General features: G+C 48.7%; 1 protein-coding gene across 1 annotated transcript; it reads left to right on the forward strand.

The window, feature by feature from the left end:
- Positions 1 to 1,295: 1,295 nt before the first annotated feature.
- Positions 1,296 to 16,200, forward strand: dnajc14 (DnaJ (Hsp40) homolog, subfamily C, member 14). The gene is made up of 7 exons (XM_088634778.1): positions 1,296 to 1,630; positions 5,072 to 6,643; positions 8,973 to 9,079; positions 9,492 to 9,611; positions 9,997 to 10,157; positions 11,220 to 11,322; positions 11,860 to 16,200. The coding sequence occupies exons 2-7, from the start codon at positions 5,120 to 5,122 to the stop codon at positions 12,146 to 12,148; spliced, it is 2,304 nt and encodes a 767-aa protein (XP_088490904.1). The 5' UTR covers positions 1,296 to 1,630; positions 5,072 to 5,119; the 3' UTR covers positions 12,149 to 16,200.
- Positions 16,201 to 18,262: the final 2,062 nt, after the last annotated feature.

Here is an 18,262-nt window from a genome sequence, read left to right on the forward strand (position 1 = left end):
TACGTTGTAACATAAACCTGGCAGAAACACGGCTTTCCAGGACCAGAACTGCACATCACTGTACCGTACAGCAGTCTTCTGCATGGTAGTTCACGTACTGTACGTCAGCTGGTCATTTTAAAAGCCAACAGCGCCCCCTGCTGGTAATAAAGATGCACTTCCTGCCAGGCGGTGCCTCCGGAGAGTTTTCATTTGTAGCTGCATTTCTGCAGTCCATCTCCAGGATACCAAAGTACATCACACGCAGGAGGGCACCCAGTCTATCCACCACTGAAGTACAGCCCCCGCCTGAGTGATGTGCAGCAGTCTTCCTGCTTTCCAGCAGCCTCACCGGTCAGAGGGGGGAGTAAGACATATGGGTCACACAACACCAGCCAGGGCACCGAGGTTTATACCTGTACTCTTCGAGCAGTGCCTTGGGATCTCTAATACCCGTGTGTGCAGGACCTTGGTATAGTGGCTCACTCGGAGGTTTACTGGACTATCAGCAATGCCCTTCAGCAGTCACTTGGTTTTCCGTGGAGGTCTCTCACCCCGGGACCGAACTGGCCCAGTCCCGTTTGACTTCTGGGAGCTGTCGCTGAACACAGCAACACAGCTGTCACGAGCCTTCCTTCAAGTTTAGAACGAAACAATCATTTCGTTTTTCATTGGATTTTGTTCCCTTTTCTTTTGGATGGGCGGGTAGCTCCTGGAGTTCTAAAATAAGTGCCTGTTGTAACTAAAATAATGTTTGGCTACAGTCTTTAAGGGGTCCAGTATATTCATGCACCTGTTTGCTCTAAAGGAGATGGAAGAAAGACTACTCTTTATTTTCTTGGTTGTGTGTGGTCGCTGTTATTCAGTCACCGATACAAACTTTAGCAAGAGGGGGTCGAGCTTTCCAGTGAATTAAGTAATTAAAAGTATGGTGTCCATGCTGTTTTTACAACTCTGCAATAAATGGATACTGGGTGGGGTTAGTAGGTGCTCATTAAGTGAGATTTTGTCAGTTATTTTAGTTGTTTAAACTTAATTACATATTATCATTGTTGGAGGGAGGGCTCTCTGAACTGTGTCAATTCTCAGCAACGTGTGCCCGGCAAATTGAAACTGGTAGGCTTTTCCAGGGTGGTGTCCATCCATGTACAGTTGAGCCAACCCCGTTTGTCTGAAGCATGACTAAAACAATTTAAAAACTCTTTTACTGGGCATACAGCTTTTTCTTGAACTCGTGAACTCTCTCCCATACCACACACACTTTGCTGTGCCCTGGCGACGTGAGGGTTAAGTCGGCGGAAGCGGCGCTCCTGCCCCCGGAAGTGAAAGCCTGAAAGATCAACAACAACTGGGGAACGAGCGGAATGAGGAAGGCACGGGCAGCGGAGAGAGAGAGAGAGAGGAGCAATCTTTCGGAGGAATAATTTTCTAAATATAGAGGCCGCTGCGCCTCCCCTCTCTGGGTAGAGCGGAGTTGCGCGGTGTCGTGCATGGGGACACCGCCAGCGACGCCGTCGTTTCCCGCATTACAGCGAATTCCTCTGTTCATTTTTACACAATTCGATAACACTTGCGAGCATCGAAGGTAAAACATCTGTCCAAGGATTTGCTTCAAGATGTCACCTAGCCAGCTCACCGAAGCACGAGGAAAGTAAGTTGTTCCTTTGTATTTAAGCAACGTGCGGCGACTCCCTGTGTTGCTGTCAGATCAGGGAAGTGCCGTTTTCCCTTTCAAGCCCGGCTGTCATCTACGTGCACATTTCAGAGAGTTGCGGACCATATGGGTCCCGTGGAGCCATGAATGCGCTTTTTGATGTAAGTGTAATCCGTCACGAAGTGGGGAAGCATTCACACTTCTGGAGCTGGATTAGTACAAAGTTAAGGGGAAATTTTAAATATTGAACGCGTTATGTAGTGCAAAAGTGTCTTTTAGTGTATATTTAAGAGTGCAACCGTGTTATATCTGAGCTAAGATGCCAGACAGCCTGCCCCTAATCTTGTTACTTGAAACGCTGCCGCCGCCGCTCCGACAGGGACATTAGTTCTCAGAAGCAGCGGTTCCCGTCGTTGTATAAAACAAAGATACCCTTGATGTCCATAACTGTTCGGGGCGTATTTGTGGAAACGGTCTTTGTACCAGGCGCGACCTGTAAGTTACAGGACTGAAGTTGGCGGGGGGGAGTCGTGGTGTAGCGACGGTTTGACTTGAATGTTTCATACTGTAGCCGTTGCCTGTTCGACCTCGAACGACCCTCTGCATTGTAAATGGCCGATGGCACTGGGCTAGCTGGGTATTTCCTTTGCAAAGTATTGTAAAGAACAGTCAGGTGGGATGGACGAATTGCAAGGGTCAATGTATCTTTAATTTTGCTCGTCCACTCGCCGGAGCCGAAGACAGTAATGAGGCTCGGTGTGTGTTGCTTGTGATCGTGATTATTTGGGCATTAAGTGTAAGGCTTAGAAACTGTGGCGCTCTGGAAAAGACAAGCCCAGCCGGTCTTGTGATTACTTTGTTCCATCCAAGCTCTTGGGCACAATTACTATACACAAGTGATGAAAGTTCCCGTTTATATAAGTGAGTCTATTTGCTGATAAGTTATTTAGACCTGTAAAAGTCTAAATAACTTTTAAAATAACATCCTGTAGGATGATGGTTTTCCAACAATAGCTCTGCTGACATTTATCTTCTCAGTAAATAAGGTTTCACATTTATATAAATGTGAAACCTAACAGCCTTAAGAATTTTGTAAAACCTGTGAAACTATTTAATGAATTGCTTGCTGCCCTCTTCAATAATTCTGTGGCAATGGAGTGTTCTTGGGCAGGGCTCTATGGCTGTGGTCCAGGAGAGCCACAACTCCAAGGTGTTTATAAGCGGGGTTACACCAGTGATTCCCAACTGCAATCCCTGCGAGCTGGAATTCGGAAGGGCTTCCTGTAGCTTTTCAAGTTCGAAGCCGCTCTACAAAAAGATGACGTCTTCAACTGCTCCAATTAAAGTTGAACCAGTTTGTCCCGTCTCCCAGCCTTGAGTGGCTGATCATTTACAAGAATGTGCTGGATTGGAGACACCGAGGACCTGAGTTGGGAACCTGGAAGAGACATGGACTAGAGTTAGTCCAGACATCAGCCCTCTGTGGATCGTAAATCCTGAAATTAAACGCGCGACATCTCTGGGAAGTAGGAATAGTGGCTGCTAAAGTTGTTATAACTTATGGGGAAGACTCTTAACTTGCACTGAAAAGCATATACAGGTGGTTCTATCTCTCAGAGCTTCGCCCTCAATGCAAAAACTCTTTTTGATCTCCAGAAGCTGAAGACTTTATCTGTCGGGCCCATAACAGAGCACAGCTGGCTGCAGCTGGCTGTGATTCTCCTCACACGATGCGTCCCTCTCCCACCCCTGGGTCGCTGTCGGCATGCCCAGGGCATTCCTGTCCTGAAGAGGCCACCCTCACGAGGATGCGAGTATAGCCTAGGACTGAGACAGCAGTCTTGGGGAGCTCCACCTCCAGTGTTTAGGATCTCTGTAGAGGAGATATTGTTGCCAGTTTTTACTACCTGGGGCCTGCCCATCAGGAAATCCACTATCCAGCTGCACATAGAGTTGCATCAGATTCCTGAGATTTGGGACCAGCTTAGCGGGAACAACTGTCCCACATCTCTGGCTGCTGCACTGAATAAAGTGTTTGGGAGGAAGTCACTGTGAACGTTTTGCTTTAAGGGCATAAGAACAGTTCCAGTGGAGAGGAGGCCATTCGCCCCATCTAGCCTGTCTGGTAGTTAGCAGCTGATTAAGCCCAGGATCTTGTATCCCATCCAGGTGTGTTTTCAGAGAAACCAGGGTATCAGCTTCAGCAACATGGCTGGGTAGCTTTTTGGGTTAAACAAAAGTGCCTCCTGTTTCTCGATTTTAAATGCACTTCCCCATAATTTCCACTTGTGCCCTTCGGTTCATGTTTCACTGTTAGTGCTGAAGAAGTCTTCTGTGTTGACTGTGTCAGTGCCTTTGAGGAATTTGAACACTTGTATCAGGTCCCCTTCTAGTCTTCTCTGTTTGAGACTACCAGGGTTCAGTTCCTTCAGCCTGTTACTCTAGGACAGGACACTCTCCTAACCTGCAAACTGCAAGTGTTTTAGTTGTGCTAAACCGTGTGGCAGTGTGCAGCTAGTTCCCCCTGGCTAACTGCAGTGAGCACAGCAGCTAGCGTCAGCAGTCACTTTCACTTTCCATTTCCCCGTGTCACAGAGAACGGACTCTCACCCTCCCCGTTTCCACAGTGTCCATTTCATTCTGAACGGCTGGTGTTCTTTTTTCAACCTGTCCCCTGGTCACTTGATCTGGATCCAGTAGTGGGATTTCACCCGAAGAGCAGCGGGCGAGTGGTGTTCGTAAAGAAACAAAGAGGACTTTTTCTTTACGAAGAGTGAGTGACGGGTTTTTTTTACATTTTAAAAGAATTTAACATGCGGATATAGGGAACGTGCCCCTGGATGGTCCCAATCCAGCTGCGGAGGGTGGGTGTGTCTGCAGGTTTTCACAGCCTCACTTCATCTGAGTGTGTTCTTTGCTTTAAAAAAGCTCTTTTATGGTATAATTTGTTTCTGGATGCTTATTTGAATATAATGCAATGGGTAAAGCTTGAAATTTCCCTGAATTGTGGAGAAAGGCAAGGTTAGTGTCTTCTTGCAATATACATATTTTTCCCTGTGAGCTTCTTGCATGGAATAGAGTGGAAAAACCTAAAGATAAACAGCAGTGATTCTGTTGATAAGGGGGCTCTGCCATTTTTTTAAGACATAAAGAGGGTTCTTAGAAAGTCACATACTTGGCTCTGTGTAGGGCATGGCCCCAGTGTTCCTCAGGTAATTGTGATTGCTTCTGCTTGTCATGTCGAAGTCAGTAGTTAAATCGTTTTGCCAAGTTTAGCAACTTTCCAGGATTTTTTAGAGACAGAGGTTGAGTGCTTCCACAGGGAATCCTGTGGACTCCTGTGGGAGTCCAGCTAGGGATGTCCCCCAGCTGTGCTCTGGTCCTGCTGTCTTTCCGGCGTCCTGACCCCCCCTGCCGTCTCCCTCTTCGTCCTCCCAGCAGGTGAAGGTGGGCGGAACATGAGGGCAGCAGGACCAGAAGCTTGCGATGGATAAGAAGGCTCGCAGTGCTGGCAGGAAGAGCTCGGCACCGGAGCCGGCCCGGAGCGCTGGCGGTGCGTGCCACGGCCTGCCCCTCCCCCCGGGGCCCTTGTCGGCATGCGGGGACGGGGGGGTCGGCCCGGGGGACCCATCGGCCCAGCAGACGCGAGGGAGCCCCGTGAGGGTGGAGTCCTGTGGGGCTCTGGGGGACCTCGGGGAGGAGGCACCAGTGGAGCCCGTGCCCTCTCTGGATGAGCTCCTGGACGCTGAGCCCGAGACACCGGCTGCAGGCTCCAGTTCCCACAGCCCACCCCCCCTGCCCAACGGGGCCCTGAAGGTTGAGGAGTGGGGGGGGTGGCGTGCAGGGGGGGGGAGCGAACAGCAGCCGGAGCCCTGGGACCCCCAGGACCCCCAGGACCCTATTTCCAGTGGGAGGCTTCAAAGTGTGGGAGAGGAAGACGCAGGGAGTTCTGGCGGCTTCGAAGCAGAAAGCAAGGTGGATTCCAACAGGCAGCGTCGGCTCTCGGGAGAGCCAGGAGCAGCTGGATCTGCGGGATGGGAGGAACTGGAAAAAGAGGAGGAAGACGAGGGGGAAGAGGAAGAGGACGGGGGAACGGAGTTGAGGGTGGATGGGATATCGGGCCCACGGAGGGCAGGGAAGAGGCAGAAGGGCAGAGAGAGGGACCGGCCAGCGGCTGGGGAGCACCCGATCTCCTCCTCCTCTTCCAAGCCACCTGTGTCCTCAGGGGGGCGCCACAAGCAGGCAAGGCGGCGGAACAACGCCAGCCACCACCACCAGAGCCGATCCAAGGGCTCTTCCACGCCCCGCGCCTTCCTGGCCTGCTGGGATCTCCTGTCGGAGTCGGTGTGGCCCCGGTGCGAGTCCTGCCTGCGGATGGTGGTGGAGTTGATCGTGCTGGTGACGCATCGCTGTGGGGAGTGCGTGGAGGCCGGGGGCGCTCTGGCATACAGCAGCGGCTCCCAGCTGCTCTCCAGAGCCACGGACATGGGCGCCATGAGGAGCGAGGCCAAGCGCCTGAGCCGCGGCTTGCACAGGCGGGGCCGGCGGGCCGGGGCGGCCCTCCTGGACTGGGGGACCGTCGCGGCCACAAGGGGGCGCCGTCTCCTGAGCGCCCTCCTCAGCCTGCTCTGCCTGGCCTTCTTCGTCTCCCTCGGCTGCTTGCGCTGGGCGGGGAGCGCGATGGAGAGGCGGTGTGGGGGCAGGCCGGGTCGAGCCTGGGAAGCGCTCTGTGAGACCAGGGTCTGGGGGCTCCTGGTGGGGCTCTGGGGGAAAGTCAGGACCGCGGCGTGGGGTCTTCCCTCCGTTTCCTCCTCCTCCTCCCCCCCCCCCAGCGCAGCCCCAGAGTCCCCCGGCGGGACGGGGCGCTGCCAGCCCGGACAGGAGCTGGAGAGGCTGCTGGCCCTGGCGCAGGTGCCGGAGGAGGAGCTGGACCCCTTTAAGGTGCTGGGTTTGGAGGCCAGTGCCACGGACACCGAGCTGAAGAGGGCGTACCGGCAGCTGGCGGTGCTGGTGAGTGAGGGGGCCCCACACTGTTGTGCGCATGGCACACTCTTTTGCTTTCTTGGAGAAGATGGAAATGTTTATGGCCTGAACTTGTGCTTGTAGGAGAAGCAGGGAGGCAGAGCAGATGCCAATTGAAAGGCCATTTTTATTTTCTTTTACGCTTTCAGATTTTAGAAGAGCTGAGGCCACCAGGTTCCAGATAGTCCAAGCTGGGGCCTCAGTTTGCCGTGTATATCTTCTGCTTCCTCTGCGCTGTTCGGTTAAGATCACACAGACCTTAAACCCTGAAGATGGGACCAGTGGCTGCTCAATGGGGGTCTTGTTTCTCTGCAGAGGGCTGTTCAGCAGATTAGATTGAACACTAAACCGTATAGAATAGCTACATGAATATGTGTTTATTATTAACCACTTTCATTATGAGGACAGCATTGCTGCCTCACAGTGCTGGGGCCCTGGGTGCAGTTCCTGACCTGAGGTGCTGTCTGTGTGGAGTTTGTATGTTCTCCCCGTGTTCATGTGGGTTTTCTCTAGGTGTTCTAGTTTCCTCCCACAGTCAGTCCAAAGAAATGCTGGTAGGTTAAATGGCTTTTGGGAAATCTGGCCCTGGTTTGAGTGCGTGTCTGCCCTGCCATGGACTGGTGTCCCAGCCAGGGTGTACCCTGCCTTGCGCCCGTTGTTTGCTGGGATAGGCTCTGGCCCCTCAGTTGGAAGAAGCATTTAGAAAATAGATGGCTCGATTATTTGGATGTAGAAAGATGGAAGACAGGGGTGGGAAGCGCCAAATGTTTCACAAAGTGTTTTAATACACAGATGTCTCCGTTTCATTTATTTTCACAGCTGTATTGTCATGGCAGCTGCAGTTTGAATGGGACATGGAGAAATGTGTCTCCCCAAATGGCCTGAACACACTTCTGGCTTCTGTCTCTTGCTTGAAACACCAGAGCTTGTAGTTTCTGAGATGAGCAACGTCTTGAAAGACTTGACTTTATTTCTGATAGGAGAAACCTTTCTTGCAAAGCAGTCTTTTCCACAGAAATCCCCCTCCCAGAGTCGTCAGTATCCTGCCGGCTAAACTTTAAACGTGATCAAGCTTAATTGGATGATCACGAAGTGAGCAGACAGCAGCCACCTAGCCATATGTCAGACATGTAATGTTTGTTGGAATTGAACAGAATTGCTTTCTCAGTCTGGGTTTAAATTTGCAGAGTTGTCCTCAAAACATGAACAGTAAACCTGTAAATGTGAAACGCATCTAATCTGGCTTTTGTAATGCATAGACAGTCCACCAGAGGACGCCAGCGCGTTGTGGAAAACAGCTGTGGTCAACTCATTACTGCTATCGTCTGCACTGCTCCTCTGCTGCTTACTGCTTTGCACATGGCAGAAAGTGCTTATTTTGTATTGATATGTCCTATAGCAGATGCTTCTGAAATGCTTTAATCTTTTAGAATGTTATAGCTAAAATTTCCAAATCTGGGGCAGCAGCACAGGTCAGTGGGATCTCAGTTGAGGTCCTGCTGTTAAACCTTTCAGGACAGCTCTTCAGTCTGGAGTTCTTCAGTAAAACAGCCTGCTGTGTGAATGGGTTTTCATGCTTGTCTCTGTGAACTCTGTGAAGAGTGCGTCTTTTAATTCGTGTTGATCGGACTTCTCAAAAAAAAAAAACCTTGTTGTAATTCAAGGTGAGCTGTATATTTATTGCCAGAAAACAGCTCATTTACAGTAAGGTTTAAAAGCATTAGGCACAAAGAAGGACTACATCCTGGATGTGATCCCAGTTTTATCACAGGGCATAGACACGCGCACAAAGCACACGGGCACAGTTGAGAGACAGTACGTCTTTGGAAGGCACACCTCAGCACTCAGAGAAGATGGTTGCGTATGTGGTGGAAACACGCATACTCCTCACAAAAGGTTTCACAGTTTGAAATTCAACCCAGAATCAAGATCCGGGAAGCTGCAGTTCTACCTCGCTTAGTACCTTGTTATCCCACACTGTACATGAACAGCCAGTATGAAGTGATGTAATAGCAAATCCATCACATTTACCAGTGGAACCTCATCGGCTAATTGGCAGGTGTTCTTCTTCATTAGCAACATTTGATCTTTTCTACACATCCATGAAGCTAATGCGAATATGTTTTTCTACAATTATACGTTAAAATGGCTAGAATATCTGCAAAAAGTTTACCAACAAACTGCATGAAGAAGGGAAAGCAACAGTTCCTTTCTCTTCTACTCTTACCCTTCCCTTCTTGATCTTTCTTTCCTCCATCTCTCTCTGCTGGCTCGGTCCTATCCCGCTCTCTTCCCTGCCTGGGCTCTTTCCACTCAGGTCCACCCGGACAAGAACAAGCACCCCCGTGCAGGGGAGGCCTTCAAGGTGCTGAGGGCGGCCTGGGACATTGTGAGCAACCCTGAGACCAGGAGGGAGTACGAACTGTAAGTGCCTCGTGGTGAATGATCGTACCTTCGGGCACCGAGGGGTGGAGTGAGGCACAGCGACTGGGGTGATCTGCACGCTGAGGCATGGCTTCTCAAAGAGCTAGGCTAAACAGCACCGAGAGCAGGGAGCAGGAAATGGAGTAGCAAACAGGACAACGCAAACAGAAAATACTTTGCTCAAAGGTGCCATTTTTACTTAAAGGATCCTCAGTACTGTCATAGAAAGAGTCTTTGATCTGTCACATGTACTGTCACACAGCTTTGTTAAGTGCCTTGGGGCAACCTTGTTGTGAAAGGCGCTATATACAAATAAATTGATTTGAATCTGTCTTAAGCTGCGATGATTGTGTGCAGTTACAAGTGTGTTTGGTCAGAAGGCCTCAGCTTCTGTGTGGGTGTTCTCCTGCAGGAAGCGCATGGCTGAGACAGAGCTGACCAAGTCCATGAATGAGTTTCTCACCAAGCTGCATGACGATCTCAAGGAGGCCATGAACACGATGATGTGCAGCAAGTGTGAGGGCAAGCACAAGTAAGTAGCCCCTCCTCAGGGCAGCCTGGTCTGAGGTTTCCCCCGTTGGTTTTGGACATTTTTCATTTTAAAATAACTGGTGTAATTTTTCTGAACAGTAAAAACAATTGAATAATGCAGGCTGTTTCCATAAAAGGTATGCTTTCATAAAGGCCTCCACTCAGATGTTGCGTCCTATGACAGGGATTCCCGGATATCCACACAGCTGCTGGTTTTCATTCCAGCTGAGATTCAGTTTCTAATTGATGACTTAATTGAACTCGCAAGTTTGCATGATTAGAATGTTTGCACTTTGGTCCCCTTTGATTGAGCCTGGCGTGAAGGATTCTGGGAATCGGAGATGTAGTGGGAGTGCTGAGGCCACTGGCCCTGTCTGTTTGTGCAGGCGGTTTGAGATGGAGCGGGATCCCGGTGAAGCCCGGTTCTGCGCAGAGTGCAGCAAGAGGCACAGCGCTGAGGAGGGCGACTTCTGGGCTGAGTCCAGCATGCTGGGGCTGCGCATCACCTACTTCGCCCTGATGGACGGGAAGGTCTATGACATCACAGGTGCGTGATTTACGTAGTGATTCTGCTGCCCAAGGAGCTGTGGCCAGTTTTAGATTGTGGTGTTTATTTCTGGTTTCCATTCTCTCAGACCTTAATGACTTAATGACTTTGAGTCAATTAATCATCTGCAGTTTCCAGGTATTAACCAGGTGCTAATTGGAAGGTGCCTCTAAAATCTGTAGGAACCAGTCACTTAAAGACCAGGCTTGTCTACCTCTGGGCAAATGCATTGCCTGTCTGTGATCTAAGAGGTGCCAGTTCTCGTGGCCTGAAGGATGGTAGCATTTGTAATTTGACCCCTGGTTGTTATTACAGAGTTTGACTAAGTGTTTAACAAGAAGTGCAATTAAAGACCCATTTTCTCAGTCTTAACGAGTACCAGATTGAACAATACCCGTTAAATCTGCAGGAATTTGGCCTGTGAGGACTGGAATGCCAGTTCCTGCTTTAGGTTTATCCTTAAGAGACCCTTGAGTTCCTGTTTAAGTGAGGACCCTGATTAAGGGAAGAGGTGTCCATGTAAGTAGCATGAGAATGAGCAAAATACAGAGCAGAACTATAGGCCTCCTGAGTCAGTAAAGGCTCCTTCTGCTATGAAGCCTGAGCCCTGCAGTGCAGGGATTACTGTTCTGAATTCATTGAGTTGTTTTGAACGAAAATATAGAGTGCTTTGACTATGGAATTCCCTCTGACCTTCAGGAAAGTGGATTGTATTCTGGGGAGGAATTTAATTCCCCAAGTGGCAGTTTCACAGTTCAGCATTGATCCCTGTGGCCAGGAGCCTCTGAGATTTTAGTCTTAAAGGTCAACCTTGCATCAGTTCCCCCAGCTGATGCCTCAGCACCTCCGGGCTTGCATTGTAAAGGAGAACGGTTGCTGGCTGTCCTCACACTGTTTTCCCCAGGACGATACGTGATTTATTTATTGAGGTCTTTTCAACAAATAATGTAGACTTCTTTGGCACCGTGGAAAGCCCCTGTGAGCCTCAACAATGTAGATGACTAGAGTGTCTTAATCTCTGTCCCATTCTCCCTTTCCCTACCTCTACCTCTCTCCTGTCAGAGTGGGCAGGCTGCCAGCGGATCAGCATCTCTCCAGACACCCACCGGGTGCCCTATCACATCTCCTTTGGCGCCAAGAACAGTGGCGGCGCTGGGCGACACAGGTAAGTTCCTCTACTTTCGTTTGACTTCCAGTCCTCAGGTTTAGGTCCAGTATCTTCCAGAAACCATGCAAGGAAAATGGACTGAATAGAGTCCTCTTGTCTCATTTGTTTAACCAGTGTAACCAATGAATATCATTCAATAGTGTAATCTTCATGGGGAAATTGTTGTACTACAATGGCCCCCTATGGTAAACCAGAGCAATTCTGACTGCGATGGTCCCCAGTGTGAACGGTAAACCAGTGTGAGTCTGACTGCGCTGGCCCCCAGTGTGAACGGTAAATCGGAGTGAGTCTGACTGCGCTGGCCCCCAGTGTGAACGGTAAACCAGAGTGAGTCCGACTGCGCTGGCCCCCAGTGTGAACGGTAAACCAGAGTGAGTCCAACTGCGCTGGCCCCCAGTGTGAACGGTAAACCAGAGTGAGTCCGACTGGGCTAGCCCCCAGTGTGAACGGTTTAACCAGAGTGAGTCCGACTGTGCTGGGCCCCAGTGTGAACAAACCAGTCTGACGCCCGACCCCTCCTCTCTGTTTCTCTAGGACTCCCTCCGAGACTGTCCCAGGTCCAGGCTCTGCCGCTGACTTGCAGGACTTCTTTAATCGCATCTTCCAGGGCTCCCCCAATGGTATGGCCAACGGGAGCTTCTTCCCTCCGCCCCCTCCCCCACCCCACCCGGGGGCCGCACATGGCAGCCACACCTTCCCTGCCGCTCCCACCCCTCCCGGCGGGTACCCCCCAGGAGCGGGCCGGGCGGAAAGCGCCCCCAGGACCGAGAGTGGCGGCAGGCCGCGGCGCCGCAAGAAACTACGGCGGCCCTTCCAGCGCTGAGGAAGTGCCAGCCCATGCGTGTGCGTGCGCGTGCTGTAACACACACACAGAAACACGCGGTCTCTCTCTCTCGCGCGCGCGCCCACGCCCACGCGCTCCATGACCCAGCAGGAGAGCGGCGGGGCCTCGCAGAGGACAGGAACGGACAGCGGAGACCCATGGGAGATGAACACGGGAAGAGTAGCCATACGGAAGAAGCTAATCCGGATCTTAACGTTCTGTGTATTGTCGAACACTATGCTTTTGATTTTGCTTTTTTTTTTTCCCGTCTCGAGATGGTGTTTATGGAATCGGCCGAAGGTTTGTTCCTTCGCCTGTGATGTCACGCTGGCATCCGCAGGATCATTGTGCAGAATCCGCTCCGATCTGGCTCCCACGGCCAGCCTTTAGAAGAGTCGGTGCGGAGTTTCCAGATATGTTTCAGTGTCACGGCAGGATGCGATTCTTGGATCATAAAACCACAGCTCGTTATGAAGGGACGAAAGGCCCGTGCCTCTTTTGTAACCTCCCTCTCTGTTCTGAGTTGGCCTTGGGGCAGGGATTGGGCTGCAGGTGAAGATTTAGAGTCGGAGATGTCCAAACGCACACGGGCGTAGCCGATTTCATAGCTGTGATGCCGGCAGTGAGGCTACGCCTCCTGTCTGAAGCTGAGCTGGGGTGTGGCGGGTGGGGTGTTGTCAGGAGGCTCATGGTCCTTCAGTAGCAGCATCATCATCTTTCAGCTTTTAATTCCACGGAGAGTGAATGTAGGATCTCTTTATTTTAACGCCTCTCTGAGGGGCTGAAACCCTATTTCTTTTTCTTTCTGTAGTTGCAAAGAAGCCACTAAAAATAATGTTCCATGGCAGGGAGATGCAGGGTGAGACCTCCTGCAGTGCTCCTCCACCCCAGGCCTTGAAGGCAACAATCCAGCAAAAAACATTTTTTGGAAGGTGGCATGTGAAGAGTATACTTGTTCTTGTACAGGCACACATGCTGGCCGCTCCTCTGGAAGTCAGTAAAGTGAAATGGGGAGTTGTTCCAGCCCAGTGGCTGTGCACGGAAACGCACAGTGCCTGGACTGGCTGTGCTTTTTTTGTTCTCTTAATACTTGAGGGAAGTTCACGTTTCCACCCAGATGCAGTTGCAGGCTGACCTTTGACCGTGTTTTCCTGTCATTGTCCTCACTCCCCCCCCCCCCCCCCCAGCAGAGTTATTTTTCCCAAAATGACAACTATGCTGCTCGCATGAGCTGCTTGCCTGAGCCCTGTGTGGCACGGGGACCATACTTATCAGTGACTTTTTATATATTAAGTTGATGCTTTGAAGAAATTAGGAGATTCTATTTTTCTTAAAGGAAAATTAAAACTCGCTCTTTACTGAAAGCTTATTTCATCCCTATCTGCATCTGTAACCTTTCTTTTTAGGCTCATGTAAAGCCAGGAAGTATTTTTGAGTTCTAATCTCCAATTTCTGCTGGTGGTCTATTACATTACATTCTCCATTATATTGCAGAATATACTTTAAAGCTTGTTGGCAAAGTTTTTACCTTTCTTCGATGAAGAAAACAAGCAGTTTAAAGGTTTCCAGTATTCTAAGCTGGTGAGCATTTTTGATTGACACTTACCTGTCTCTCATCGTTGCGTATAGACATGAAGCTCAGTGACAGGGCTCGTCATTCTGTTTAAACCCAGCAATAAATGCGGTCATCACTGGCCCTATCAGACCACAGGGCTGTGTACTCCACGATGGACAGATGTCCATCTGGGGTTTAGGCTTCCGAGATAGACTCAGGGTTGCCGTCACCCTGACCAGGAGTAAGCGGGTTTCCATTATTAGGTGGATGATTTAGAAATTCTGAAAGCATTTACAGAATTCAAAGTCCAGTGAGCACATAGGTAAAGATGTGCAAAAATGCAGGAATACAGTAGTAGGTGTTCAGTGTAAAGAAGAACATAACCTGACCAAGGAGATCATGTGCGTCTGGCATTGGGGGGGGTTAAATAGCTATAGACCGTAAGACAAGGGGGAATGGTGGAACACTTCATCCACTAAATCCAGAAAATGTATTATTTCTGCTAACATTTGAATAACCTCCAAAAGATCGTATGTTGGCTTGTTTGAAAGGTGCACACTGGTAAATAGTTTTCTTACCCTTGTAGCAGAGGAAAATTGCAACCCGGCACTTGGACCAGCTCTGGGGACAGGAGAGGACTTGGGTTAATATTCCAGATCATGATGACTGTAACAGCTGTGTTCAAAATGAACCCTCTTTGACCATTTGCACCACAGGCTAAAGAAACGGTGATGTCCCTTTCAGAAAGGCAACGGAAATGCAAGATTTATTAGAGCCGGAAAATTAAAGCATCCCAGATTTCAGGGTGGGCCAGCATTAGTCAAATACAGCTCTTTCCAGTCCATTCCATTTCAGGTGTCCAGTATAGCTTGCTACTTAATTATATAGTTGACTTAGTCATTGGTTAGACAGCAGGAATTGCTGGAGAAAGAATGCGTTTTTAGAAGGACTGGTGTTTGGCTGCTTGTGGATGAGCCTAACAAAACTTTTAATACTGCTTGGAAGATAGCTTTTTATTAAAATATACCAGAAAGGACCTAAACTCTTAACTTTTATGATTTCAAGAAATCAATGCATGTCATTTTTCACATGAGCTTTCCACAGATTTCTTCCCCATAGCAGTGATCACCAGTCCTGGCTTTGAATGCCAGTGTCTCCAGACTTTCATCCCAGCTCAAGTGTTTCTTTATATGCAAAGGACGTTTATTGTATTTCAGTTAATCTGTGTTTAGAAGGAGCCTTGGATTGGTGTGATGGAATGGCCTTCCTGTCCAGCAGGTAGCCAGAGCCTCTTGAAATTATTCCACCGTCCACCCAGGCAGATGTTAGCTTGCAGCTGGAAGAGACGAGGATGGTATATCTGCCCCTGCAGAGGTCCAGCTTGTATGGTCCACCTTACCCCATGCTCTTGGGCTACAGCTTATAAAAGCTGTTGCCAGTGAATGGGAGAACCTTGGAAATCACCCCCTCAGTCCTTGGTGTGACAGACCTTTCCTCTCCTGCCTGAGGTGGAATGAGCTGGGGGTCCCGCCCCTGAGGTTGAAGCTGGGCTTGAGCAGGAAGGGGGAAACGGGGGGCCTGTCTGACTCTTCTGAGCCTGATGCCTGATGCCTGAGGCCTGAGCCTGAAGAACGGAGTCTCGGTCTGCACTTGTTCAGGGGTGGCTGTTTTGCAAACCTGCCATCCTGCTGGAGGCAGCTGTGTTGTGTGCTTGGACAGCACACCCTGCCTCTTCCATTTAATTTCAGGGTAAGGCTGATCCTTAGCATTCAAAGTGCTCTTCAGGAACTGGGTCATAGAGGGAATGAAGGATCAGTTTAGCGTGAAATGTGTCGGAGAAATCAGTTCTGTTGAAAGGCTCCGGTCTGGAAAGAATCAAGCTAGCCCACCCCTGATCTAGCGCAGTTGGGTGGAGTGGGGTGGAGGGTGGGGGTGATTGCAGAGGCACTTGTGCCACCCGTTAGGGGTCAGACTCATCAGTCAACTCAGTTTTGTCCACAGGTGGGAAGAGAAAAAAAGTGATGTGGGCAGAATACAAACTCGCTAGCCCTGCCGCCTGGGACATGGTAGTGAAGCATCTGTGAAATGTAAGTTATATGCAAAAACAAAAGTGTATATATTGCAAAAAAGTGATTTGACAATCATGGGGATTCAATGTGCGAACAGTGTTTCTTCCGCTTTTGGGAATGGAGGGGGGTGGGGTCTGTTCTGGCTTTATTTGTAAGAATTGTAGCACTGCAGAACATGAAGATTGTTGAAAGAATATTCTTTTTGGATTCCTAGTAAAGCTGATTTCTTACAGCTGGGACTGTGCTGTGTGGAGTTCAGAGATGTGTGTTCTGACTGTGTTTTGACATGCTGGTGTCGAGTGGGCCTGGTGGGGTGGTGTAAATAGAGCTGACGGAGGCTGGTGCCTTCTCTGACATGGACCACAGCACAGGGACTGATGGGAAAGGAATTAAAATGACATGACCAGGTTCATTCAGATTCAACCAAAGTGTATGTTTATTTCATGTATATTTGTGTCTGTCACTTATAAGTTGCAGCAGAAATCAAATTTATCCAGTAGTTTGAGTTTACTGTTAACATCTTACATTTAGTACTGATGTGTATACTCATGTGTTCATCGAGGTCAGCCTTCAGTCTTTGTCAGAGCAATGGGCAATGGGATTGTACTCTGTGCAAACACACAAATAAGTGAACCTCTTCATGAAGATGTGTATGGATTTGCTGACATAGCTTTGATCCTCTATCTAAAACTATTTCATTTTGAACATTTTCCTGAGTGTTCAGTCAGTTTAAATAAGGTAAGAACCTTTGAGGAAATATAGCACTTATTTAATAAGCTAACCCTTAACAGGTAGAGGGAGCCAATACATAGGTCTGTTGCTCTGCACCCTGGGGAAATACTGTTAAAAATGGCAGTGATCTAAGAAGGAATTCATTACAAAGAGGATCATTTCAGTTTTGTGGAATTCAAACTGTGGTCTGTTTGTTCAGCATGATGGACTAACTCAGTATAGGATCCCAGGTTCCTTATTTTTTCTAGGAACAGTGCTGATTCACTGCGTGCAGTTCATCCATCTATTCTGCTGTGCTCCCATTAATTTGCACATGGAGTTGGCAGTAAAGTGGTGCAATCGATAATTTGCCTCTTATTTGCCAATGATTAGCTTCCCAGGCATATGGCTTTCAGTTTTCATGCGTGGAATGAAAGAACTGCAGAAACAAGCAGAGAGCCTCATCCTGGCCTGGCCTCTCATTGGCCGATGAGAGTGGTGTTCTTGCCTACTCAATCCATTCGGGCCTTGTGTGACTGTGTGATCTTCATGCATCCTTGGTCTTTGCTCTTTGTGCTGCTCATCTACAGCATCTCCTCACTCGTGCTGCCCTCCAGTCTGTGATGACAAGAGCCGTGCATTTCTGGCATTGTCTGATACACTAACCTTTAAGGCAGTAAGTGATGTAATTGTAATTTTCTTAATTGCAGCACAAGGAAGAACAAACCCATCTTTATGTGTCAGCAGCAAAACATTCTTATAGCTGTTCTGTTTCATCTGCAGAACAGGTCCTACAGGTTCCCTCAGTTGTACAATTTTGCTACAATATGAGCAATGTAATAATTAAGGAGCTGGTTCTATTAAATTTCTGCTGTAGAGTAGATTGGAAAATGCCACTTGACGTTACAAAATTAGATGTGTCAAACAAACCTGTTCTGTTGCTTTAACAACAAAAAACATTCAGCTAAACCAGGGTTAATTATGCAGGAATATTCTTTCGTTTTCTTGGTAATTTATTTGATCTTCGTGGTAATTTTTGCAGAAGTGATCTTTGCTGGGACAGTTCATCGATCAGCAAGGCTACAGGAACTTTGATCTTGCACAACATGATAAATGATACAATAGGTTTATTCCGCGCTGAAAAGAGAAAACACAATGTTTCAGCTGTGGAGCTGGTGGCTGTGTTTGCACCCGAAGAAGGCTCTAGAGTCGAAATGTTGTGTTTTCTCTTTTCAGCATGGAATAAACCTATTACTTGTTCCTTTGCAGCATACACATGCCGACATACTGTAGCTATCCACCTGAATTATGATAAATGAGAAGATGAGGACAACCTGTTTATTAAAGGCCTTGTTTGACAGGAAGCCACCCACATGGGCAGCTCCTGTTCTTGCTTTGGGACTTTAATTGATGTTCATAGTTCTTTCAGACATGATATCAAACCCCCAAAAACAGCTAGTAGCCACGTTCGTGCACAGAATAATGCACGGGTTCCACTAGATTTTAAAAGCAAGGACAGAATAGAGGCATTGATTTTTTTTTAAATTTTAAGTACGTTTTAAGTTGGCCATAACCCTTTCAAGCCTTCCTTATATCAGCCCTTACGGTCTGTGACCCCAGGCTGCCCTTTGTGGGTTTTCCTAGCTGTTACAAATGAACTGTGAACTATGTTATCATCAGGGAACGATATAAGACTCAGAAGCTGTTCTTCCCTGAGCAACATTAATCTGGGAAGCAATTGGAATTTTTCCCAATATGCTACTTGGGATACCACCCCGT

This window comes from Lepisosteus platostomus, chromosome 1 (assembly GCF_059453375.1).
Source record: "Lepisosteus platostomus isolate fLepPlt1 chromosome 1, fLepPlt1.hap1, whole genome shotgun sequence".
Taxonomy (NCBI): Eukaryota; Metazoa; Chordata; class Actinopteri; order Semionotiformes; family Lepisosteidae; genus Lepisosteus; species Lepisosteus platostomus.